At 38.8% G+C, this 9,720-nt stretch overlaps 1 protein-coding gene across 2 annotated transcripts; it reads left to right on the top strand.

Moving 5' to 3' along the window:
- Window positions 1-1,374: 1,374 nt before the first annotated feature.
- Window positions 1,375-9,491, top strand: btf3l4 (basic transcription factor 3-like 4). Of its 2 annotated transcripts, none has more exons than XM_038269676.1 (6): window positions 1,375-1,486; window positions 1,770-1,831; window positions 4,765-4,878; window positions 4,972-5,173; window positions 8,464-8,526; window positions 9,170-9,491. In XM_038269676.1, exons 2-6 carry the CDS (start codon window positions 1,778-1,780, stop codon window positions 9,214-9,216), a joined length of 480 nt encoding a protein of 159 aa, XP_038125604.1. In that variant the 5' UTR covers window positions 1,375-1,486; window positions 1,770-1,777; the 3' UTR covers window positions 9,217-9,491. The 2 variants fall into 2 exon arrangements, with proteins under 2 accessions (XP_038125604.1, XP_038125605.1); XM_038269677.1 differs by having other exon boundaries at window positions 1,429-1,600.
- Window positions 9,492-9,720: the final 229 nt, after the last annotated feature.

Here is a 9,720-nt window from a genome sequence, read left to right as displayed (position 1 = left end):
ACTGTAAACACCACCTCATTCGTCAAAATGGTGCAAAATCATATGTACTTCCTGCGGAGGATGAGGAGAGCCCACCTGCCCCCACCCATCCTCACCACCTTCTACAAAAGCACCATAGAGAGTGTTCTGACCAGCTGTCTTACTTAATGGTGTGGAGGCTGCAGCGCCTCAGACTGGAAGAAAGTGAGAAGAATGGTTAGAACTGCCGAGGATCATTGGGGCTCCTCTTCCCTCCATAAAAGATATTTCATCTCAACGCTGCGTATCCTGAGCTTATAACATTATGAATAACTCCTCACACCCCCACTATGGACTGTTCTCCTTGCTGGCCTCTGGGAAGAGGCTTTGCAGCATTCCATGCAGAACCAGCATATTCTGCAATATTTTCTTCCCCACTGCCATCAGATTGTTGAACTGCTGGAAAAAACTAAATCTTGTCACAGACTCTGCATCACACTATCACCAAACCAAAAATACTGCATATCTGCACCATATATATGAATGCTCTGAACATCCATGTCAATGTGTTCTTTTACACCATGTTTTTTTTTCTCCCACACTGCTGTAATTTTGATCAATGTTGCACTTTATGGAATGGAAATGTTCATTTAGTGTGTGGAAAGCTGTAAAAGTTTTCTAAGTCTAATATATCCCTTTCCTTCTCTTCTTGTTGATTAGACTGTGTTGTTTATTAAATTAAATCCGGAATAAGATACAGTTTAGTTAGTGATTTTATTATGACAAAATAAAAAATGCTTTTGACACTGCAAACAAAGGACAATAACTGTTACACTGCAAAATCAAAACATGAATTAAGGCAATATTAGGATAAATTAATCAAACATGAACTAGAAAAATTATCACCATGGATGATTCTAGTTAATTATTCATTTCTTCTTCTTCTTGTAATTTTTTATTTTTATTTATTTTTATTTTTTGGCGGTTGGCAAATGTTAGGTGAGCATTACCGCCACCATCTGGTAAGGAGTGTGAAGTGCATGACAAAAACAAAATAAAATAAAAAACTATATCCTGTTATACAATTTAATCTGTTTCAAAAACTCAAATATAACCTGATATCCTCAACTTCCTGATTCCTTTTGCAGTAAATCAACAATATTTCCTACAACTCAAAATAACATGTTCCACTCTCTCATCTTCCCTACAGTCACATTTCCCTGTCTGATGTTTCCCTTTTAAAAATAATGACCTATTAAATCCTGTGTGTCCTATTCTAAGTCATGAAATAATTATCTCTTCTCTCCTGTTCCTTTCGGCTCTTCTGATTTGTCCTAATTATTCATTTTTTTTTTCATTTGGAGAATTTAAAAGCTAGACAGTGTTTTTTTGTTTTTGTAATACATTAAACCTCCAGTAAGTGGCAGCACAATTACAGTCCCTTGTTGCTGGTCGGGAACGAAGAAGAAGCTAAAGCTAGTGTTGTATGCTTGTGTGCTGCTACCAACGTCTGAGGGGACTTCAGCAGGTTTGTTCAGGTTTAGCAGCTGCTGTGTGAGCTGCTGTGTGAGCAGACTGCCAGGTTTGGGGCTCAGAGGAGAGCAAGGCTGCGCTGTTTGTTTCAGGCTCATCTGTGCAGCTGGTAAACAAACGCAGACTGACTAATCAACAGCTGATCGGATCAGCTGCTTCTTAATTTACTTGTGTGCACTTGTTATAGATTGTTTTTATTGCTACGATGTTCCCTAAATGTCTGGCTAATGTTGCAGCCTATAGAGACAGCTGCTGATGTCTGGTGTTTGTCCTGATAGGTGACAGCATGAATCAGGAGAAACTGGCTAAGCTTCAAGCTCAGGTGCGGATAGGAGGAAAGGTAAGCTGTCCAATACACATTGACCTTTAGTTGGTTTATTGTTTTTGATTTCGCAAGACGTGGAAAAAAAGTCTGAAAGTCCTACACTTAAAGAAAGTATGTTATTACATATATATTGGGTAAGTACGGATAAATGAAGGTATTTTTAAGTCTTTATCATTACTTTCCTTATTCCTTTCCTTAATTCCATCTTTTCTTATGTCCTTTTCCCATACCTCTATCTTTTGTTTCCTTCCTTTTTCATCTCTTTATTGTTTTTCCTTTTTCACATCTCTTTGTATTTTGGTGTCATTTAATCAATCATTACTTGCATCTTACCCTCTTTTCTTGCACGTGTCCGTCCTTCCTTCCTTCCTTCCTTCCTTCCTTCCTTCCTTCCTTCCTTCCTTCCTTCCTTCCTTCCTTCCTTCCTTCCTTCCTTCCTTCCTTCCTTCCTCACTATCTCCTTCCCTTCCAATTTTGTGCTGCTCCTTCATTTATCCCTTTTTTGCATCTCACTTCGCTTCATTCAATGTCTGACTTTCCATCATCCATCCTTCTGTCCAGGGTTGGAGCTAGATGGGGGGCCAGAGGTGGCCATGGCCACCCTTAGCCAATCATTGGCCACCCCCACCATTTTTTCCCCCTCTAATACAGATGGTGGCAGCAGTAATACTCTCAAGGAGAATATTTAAACTTATTAAACATTTAAATTTTGTATTTATTAGCAATTACTTGACAACTAAAGCACTGTGGTTAATTATACACATCAAGATACTAACATTAAAAGTAATATATACAGAATTCATGCTCTCTTCAGAACTAAATTTTGTGTTATATGGTGTAAAGAGAAAATTATGTGTCTCTGCAAGTCATCTAGGAGTCTTCAGTGAAATCATAGATAAGTAATTACTTTAATAATAACTTAATATAGATATTAGTCCATGTAAATATAAATTTTATAAAGAACAATTTTTAATAATAGTAGTTAAGTAATGACAATGGAAAAGATGTTCGCCCCAGAAATTTTGACCACTAAACCTTTTATTTAGACAGAATGGATGTTTAAATATACGCGTATATTTGTTAGCAAAGGCTGTAGGAAAGTAAAGTTAGTCATATTTAGAAAATATGGATGTTTTACTCATTCCGGTTTAGATTGACCCTGAGGTTCTGGCGCCTATTCGCTTTTGGCCACCCCTCAGTGTACATTGGTACATTTGACTGGCCAACCCTATTAAAATTTTCTGGCTATGCCTCTGCTTCTGTCATTTCTTTTCTTTTTTTTTTCTTTCTTCTCTTAAATCTTATTTTCTTTCTTCCTGTTTCCTGAATTAAAGCGAAACTTCTGTAGAAATATTTGCAAGAGGAAGTGTGGAAACATCGATCACACCAAAATGTGAATTTTCACTGTTTTTTTATATTAAAGTAGTTGAATATCTGTTAAAAACAAAATGAAAAAACACGCATTTCAAGGGGTTTCAACTTTCATCTGTGCTCACAACAGCTATTCTTTAAGTTATGAGGTTCGTTCTTGACCACATTGGAAAGATGGCAATGATGACATGTTACAAATGTATTCCCAAAAAAAAGCAATAAAGGCTACTTTTAATGGCCCAGACTCTCCAGTTCCAGGACACAGTAGTCTATCCATTAAAGAAGTGAAACTTTTTTTCTGTCATTATGTCACAACAGTGACATTGTATATGCCTTATTGAGATTTTTTTTGGATTACACTAAGTCCAAGTATTGCATAATTGGGAAGTAGAAGGAAAAGGAAACATGGTTCGCTGTAGTTAAAGCTGCAGAATTAGTCTCTACCAGGTTTCCACATTTTAAGACTGAGATTTGCTGAACATCTCGGTTCAGGTAGATTGGAAGAAGATCAGCTACAATCTGTTAAATAATCTCTGTTGGATCTAGGTCTGCAATTTGATTGGACTATTCTAACATAGAAATATACCTTATATCTAAGCCCCTCTACTGTAACTCTCATGTTAAAGACATTCTTCTGTTTGACAGGGAATCTCCCCTTTAATCAGAAATCTTTAGAAGTCTTTTTGGTTTCAGGATTGGCCTTTATTAGCTAATCTATTAACTGAGACCATCTTCTTTGTTCCTGTTGCTGAAAATCATCACAGAGGATGATGCTTCCACCACGTTAGCTTGTTGCAGTGGTGTTTTCATCAGGAAAGTCTTATTTAATATAAGACTTTCTCCCTCGTGTTAGTTTAGCTCCTACTCTGGATGTGGCAAACTGGAGATATGGCTTCTTAAACTGTTTGATCAACAGTGGCTTTTTTTTATCTTTATTTTCTCTACAAAGGTTAGATCCCACAACTCATGGTGTTTCTGTCAACAGATTCTCCCACCTATGCTAAGACTCTCTGCAGCTCCCTCAAAGTCACCATGGGCCTCTTGGCTGCATCTCTGTTTTTTTTCTTCTTGTCCAGTTTAAGTGGACGGCCATGTCCTGGTAGGTTTTCAGTCATGCTCTACTCTTGTCGTTTGTAAATGATGGACTGAGCAGTGCTGGATCGACTGTTTAAAGTCTCACATTTATTTAGAACCTCACCCATTGCTTAATCTCTAATGCTGTTTGTTCTATAATGACATTAATAAGCCTCTGGGAACTTAACAGAACCGCTAAATCACAACTCAAATTACATAAGTTGGCTCTATTTACTATATATATAATACATCTGAAGCTGTTGGTTTTTGTAATATATTTTAGTTAAGGGCGTCAGATTCATATTTTTCAAAACCATGTATATATTTCCTTTCACCTCACAATTATGCACTAAAAATAGTGGTGGAATTCCAATTATCTTTCATTTTTAGACACCAAACTATGTCATAAAGATTGATTTTTTTTTTTTTTTTTTTCTGCTGTTTTTATGCTCTTTTGCACATTTTTTTTTATCCTTAAAGAGTTTATTGTGTTTTGTTTTCAGGGCTCAGCTCGCAGGAAGAAGAAGGTGGTGCACAGAACCGCATCCGCAGATGACAAAAAACTCCAGGGTTCACTTAAGAAGTTAGTTGTCAACAGCATAGCTGGAATCGAGGAGGTACCAGCTCTAAATCGAGCAGTTTTATATGTTACAATGACCCATGCAATTTTTTTTCTCCTTCCAACTTAATTCATCCTTCCTCCCCTCAAGGTGAACATGATCAAGGACGATGGGACTGTGATCCACTTTAACAACCCCAAGGTTCAGGCGTCTCTGTCCGCCAACACTTTTGCCATCACGGGCCACGCTGAGACCAAGCAGCTCACAGAGATGCTTCCTGGCATCCTCAGCCAGCTGGGAGCGGACAGCCTCAGCAGCCTGCGCAAGCTGGCTGAACACTTCCCCCGCCAAGGTGGGTGCAGCTCAGGTGGATAAGTCCTGTCTACAGCTGTTAGTGTGGATCTACAAAAAAAATCGCTTCCTTTTTTAGCTGTTTTATTTTGTTTGTTTTATTAGCATGAGGTGTGGAGGTGTGGAGTTTTTACATAGATTTGCTGTACACATGTGTAATTAGTGACTACATAGATAACTCACTTCTTTATCTGTTGTATCATTTTATCCAAAACCCTTGCAAGAATTTCCACCATTGTTCTGGAGAGAGAGAAGACAGGAAGTGGTGCAGTTCTTCATTTATATCATAAAGACCTTCTTTATGCATGGAGGGAGCTGGGATGGTTGGGTCAAGAAATTAAGATCAGCCCTCCAAGTTAATAACAGATGTTATTTCGAACAGATCCTGATGTCCTTATAACAAGTGTATTACACACCAAGCAAGACCTTTATCACTGGAGTAGTTGTTTTGTTTTTGTATAACAGACATTTGATGTGCAGGCAGTCATCCGTTTTTTTGTTTTTGTTTTTTCTGTTCATGTTAATGGCATTCTATTCTGAATAGAAGGTCTCCAGCTTGTTTCTCAGACAGAATGGGGGATGGAACAATGTCATAAAAGAGTGTTGTTGAGAACTGCAGTGCTCACTTTCACATCCTTGACTGTGATCTTCAGTGTTTTAAAAAAATATGCATTTATTGAGCAATAAGTTTATTTAGATGCGTATAGGATTGACCCAGTGCATTATTAGCAATCAGAGCAGGAATGCATCCTACTTTACCCCCCAATGATTCCCTAATCAAATAGTATACAGTGGGGCAAAAAAGTATTTAGTCAGCCACCAATAGTGCAAGTTCTCCCACTCAAAAAGATGAGAGAGGCCAGTAATTTTCATCATAGATATACCCCAACTATGAGAGACAAAATGAGAAAAAAAAATCCAGAAAATCACATTGTCTGATTTTTAAAGAATTTATTTGCAAAATATGGTGGAAAATAAGTATTTGGTCAATAACAAAAGTTCATCTCAATACTTTGTTATATACCCTTTGTTGGCAATGACAGAGATGAAATGTTTTCTGTAAGTCTTCACAAGGTTTTCACACACTGTTGCTGGTATTTTGGCCCATTCCTCCATACAGATCTCCTCTAGAGCAGTGATGTTCTGGGGCTGTCGCTGGGCAACACGGACTTTCAACTCCCTCCAAAGATTTTCTATGGGGTTGAGATCTGGAGACTGGCTAGGCCACTCCAGGACCTTGAAATGCTTCTTACGAAGCCACTCCTTCGTTACCCGGGCGGTGTGTTTGGGATCATTGTCATGCTGAAAGACCCAGCCACATTTCATCTTCAATGCCCTTGCTGATGGAAGGAGGTTTTCACTCAAAATTTGACGATACATGGCCCCATTCATTCTTTCCTTCACACGGATCAGTCGTCCTGGTCCCTTAGCAGAAAAACAGCCCCAAAGCATGATGTTTCCACCCCCATGCTTCACTGTAGGTATGGTGTTCTTTGGATGCAACTCAACATTCTCTCTCCTCCAAACACGACGAGTAGAGTTTTTACCAAAAAGTTCTATTTTGGTTTCATCTGACCATATGATATTCTCCCAGTCATCGTCTGGATCATCCAAATGCTCTCTAGCAAACTTGAGACGGGCCTTGACATGTACTGGCTTAAGCAGGGGGACACGTCTGGCACTGCAGGATTTGGGTCCCTGGTGGCGTAGTGTGTTACTGATGGTAGCCTTTGTTACTTTGGTCCCAGCTCTCTGCAGGTCATTCACCGTGTGATTCTGGGATTTTTACTCACCGTTCTTGTGATCATTTTGACCCCACGGGGTGAGATCTTGCGTGGAGCCACAGATCGAGGAAGATTATCAGTGGCCTTGTATGTTTTCCATTTTCTAATAATTGATCCCACAGTTAATTTCTTCACACCAAGCTCTTTACCTATTGCAGATTCAGACTTCCCAGCCTGGTGCAGGTCTATAATTTTGTTTCGGGTGTCTTTTGACAGCTCTCTAGTTTTGGCCATGGTGGAGTTTAGAGTGTGACTGTTTGAGGTTGTGGACAGGTGTCTTTTATACTGATAACGGGTTCAAACAGGTGCCATTAATGAAGGTATCGAGTGGAGGACAGAGGAGCCTCTTACAGAAGAAGTTACAGGTCTGTGAGAGCCAGGAATCTTGCTTGTTTGTAACTGACCAAATACTTATTTTCCACCATATTTTGCAAATAAATTCTTTAAAAATCAGACAATGTGATTTTCTGGATTTTTTTTTTCTTCTAATTTTGTCTCTCATAGTTGAGGTATATCTATGATGAAAATTACCTACCTCTCTCATCTTTTTGAGTGGGAGAACTTGCACTATTGGTGGCTGACTAAATACTTTTTTGCCCCACTGTATAAACCTGTTCATTACAGTGTGCAATGTTGCAAAAGTTTATATTAAAGGAATAGTACACCCAAAACATGATTAGCCTTCATTTTCTACTCACCCCCATGCTGAACAACACCCCGGAGTACTTTTTTGATATCTCAAATGCATCTGGAGATCTGGGAGGCTTCTTGCTGTCTGCTGACATTCAAATAATGGAGGTCTATGGTGACCGAGACAGTAAGGTCCATAAAAGTCCACAAAAAACGTTTCAATATTCCTCCATACTGCTCGTCCAATGCCGGCTTCCGTAGCCTCGTGATCGCGCATGTGCGCGCTTTCAGGAAATCCTATACACTACTGTTTATGCTCTAAAAACATTCTAAATGACTTTGTTTCGAGTAAATTCTGGATGCTACCCACTCAGGACACTTGGAATACATTGGACGAGCAGTATGGAGGAATATTGAAACGTTTTTTGTGGACTTTTATGGACCTTTCTGTCTCGGTCACCATAGACCTCCATTATTTGAATGTCAGCAGACAGCAAGAAGCCTCCCAGATCTCCAGATGCATTTGAGATATCAAAAAAGTACTCCAGGGTGTTGTTCAGCATGGGGGTGAGTAGAAAATGAAGGCTAATCATGTTTTGGGTGTACTATTCCTTTAAGCTCATGAATGAATTAAATTTGAATCAACATTCTTTTTTTTATTAAAGCTATAGATGGAGAGATGCTGTTTAGATTAAAACTGGTGGTTTAAGATATATGCATTATCTTGCTTGGTTTTTCTTGGAACTGCTTAAAATTGTTGCACCTCTTAAATGAATCCTTCTACTGACTCCTCCATTGCTGCAAAATAACCATCTGGTTTCTGATTTAGATTATGTGCTTTTAGGAATCCTTGTTTTTATCTTGATTTTTCTCTCAGCTCTAGATGGCAAAGCTCCAAAACCAGAAGACATTGAAGAAGAGGAGGATGATGATGTCCCAGGTATGGGCTTTAAAAACGGCAACGTTTTATAAAGACTGTGTAAACCAGTGTGAGCGTTCTCATTTGAATTTGTCTCACATACGCCTCTGAACTTTTTTCATGTTTTATCACCATAAGGTTCACTTGATTGATATAGTAGCTCAAGATTGAAAAAAATTGCATAAAAAAAATATGTGCTGCATTTGTATTGAGCCCACTCTATAAAATCTACTGCAACCAACTGCCTTTTAAATTCAAATAAAGGTTGAAGTCTGTGTTTCGATTGACATTTCAGTAAAGATACAGCAGTTATGTGAAGGCTTCTGACTGTGAAGACTCAAAAACTCAGCAGACAGATCAGGGAGAAAGTTTCATAGGAAGTTAAAGCAATGCTAAGGTGTAAAACAGTATCAAGGGCCCATGATAGCTTTAGGAGCTGCAGAGATCCATCGCTCTGCAGGACGGATCGTTTGCAAGGATGGCTAAACAGCTTGCATGGGACACAGCAAACGATGGAGACTGATCACTAAAATGTATATTTTTGCTTAATGAAAAAATGCTGTGGCTCCAACTTCTTAAAAAATAAACATTTTTGAAATGGTGGGAATACTACTGCCAAGAAAGTAGCCTCATAGCTAACAACACTTTTTTCCCTTTGTTGTAGATCTGGTGGAGAACTTTGATGAAGCTTCAAAGAACGAGGCAAACTAAGCGAGGCGTTGATGAGCTGATGGGCTGGATGAGAAGAAGCAGGAACCTCCCTGTGTGTTTATGTTGTCCAGAAAAAAATCGCCTTTTATTTGCAACGACCCTAAAGACTTTTTTTCTACTTTACAGTTATCCAATGAGTCCGGTTAGCATGTGAAAAACATGGTTTTGTGGTGTAATCTCAACACCTTAATGTTTGTCTTAATGAGGTTTACACGCTTGACACTCAGTCTTAATACATGTTTGTGTTCATGGATAAATAAATGGGATGAACATTTTTCTTATTTCTTTTTTTTACATGGTCTTTGTAGAGATTTTATAAACCTCATTTTAAGATTGAATGCTCGGAGTTGAATCACCTTTGTATTTTGCTGACTTGCTGTAAAAGCATGACAGCTCCTGCATAAGGCTGGCATCAATACTCCACTATCTTGGCTCGCTCAGTGTCCTGCAGGCTGTTTGGAAGGCGAACCGAGGAGGGACGATTCTGCACAACTCTTGATTTTC

The sequence above is a fragment of the Cyprinodon tularosa genome, unplaced genomic scaffold, assembly GCF_016077235.1.
Source record: "Cyprinodon tularosa strain WSP-4 unplaced genomic scaffold, ASM1607723v1 ctg735, whole genome shotgun sequence".
Taxonomy (NCBI): Eukaryota; Metazoa; Chordata; class Actinopteri; order Cyprinodontiformes; family Cyprinodontidae; genus Cyprinodon; species Cyprinodon tularosa.
Note: the sequence above shows the minus strand (reverse complement) of the source record. Positions and strands in the feature narration are given on the sequence as shown.

Bases quoted from the DNA above. Each gene is read 5' to 3' on its own strand.
- btf3l4 (XM_038269676.1), top strand. From the start codon at position 1,778: ATGAATCAGGAGAAACTGGCTAAGCTTCAAGCTCAGGTGCGGATAGGA. The intron at 1,832-4,764 runs GTAAGCTGTCCA...TTTTGTTTTCAG, and splicing joins AGGTGCGGATAGGAGGAAAG to GGCTCAGCTCGCAGGAAGAA. The intron at 4,879-4,971 runs GTACCAGCTCTA...CCTCCCCTCAAG, and splicing joins GCATAGCTGGAATCGAGGAG to GTGAACATGATCAAGGACGA.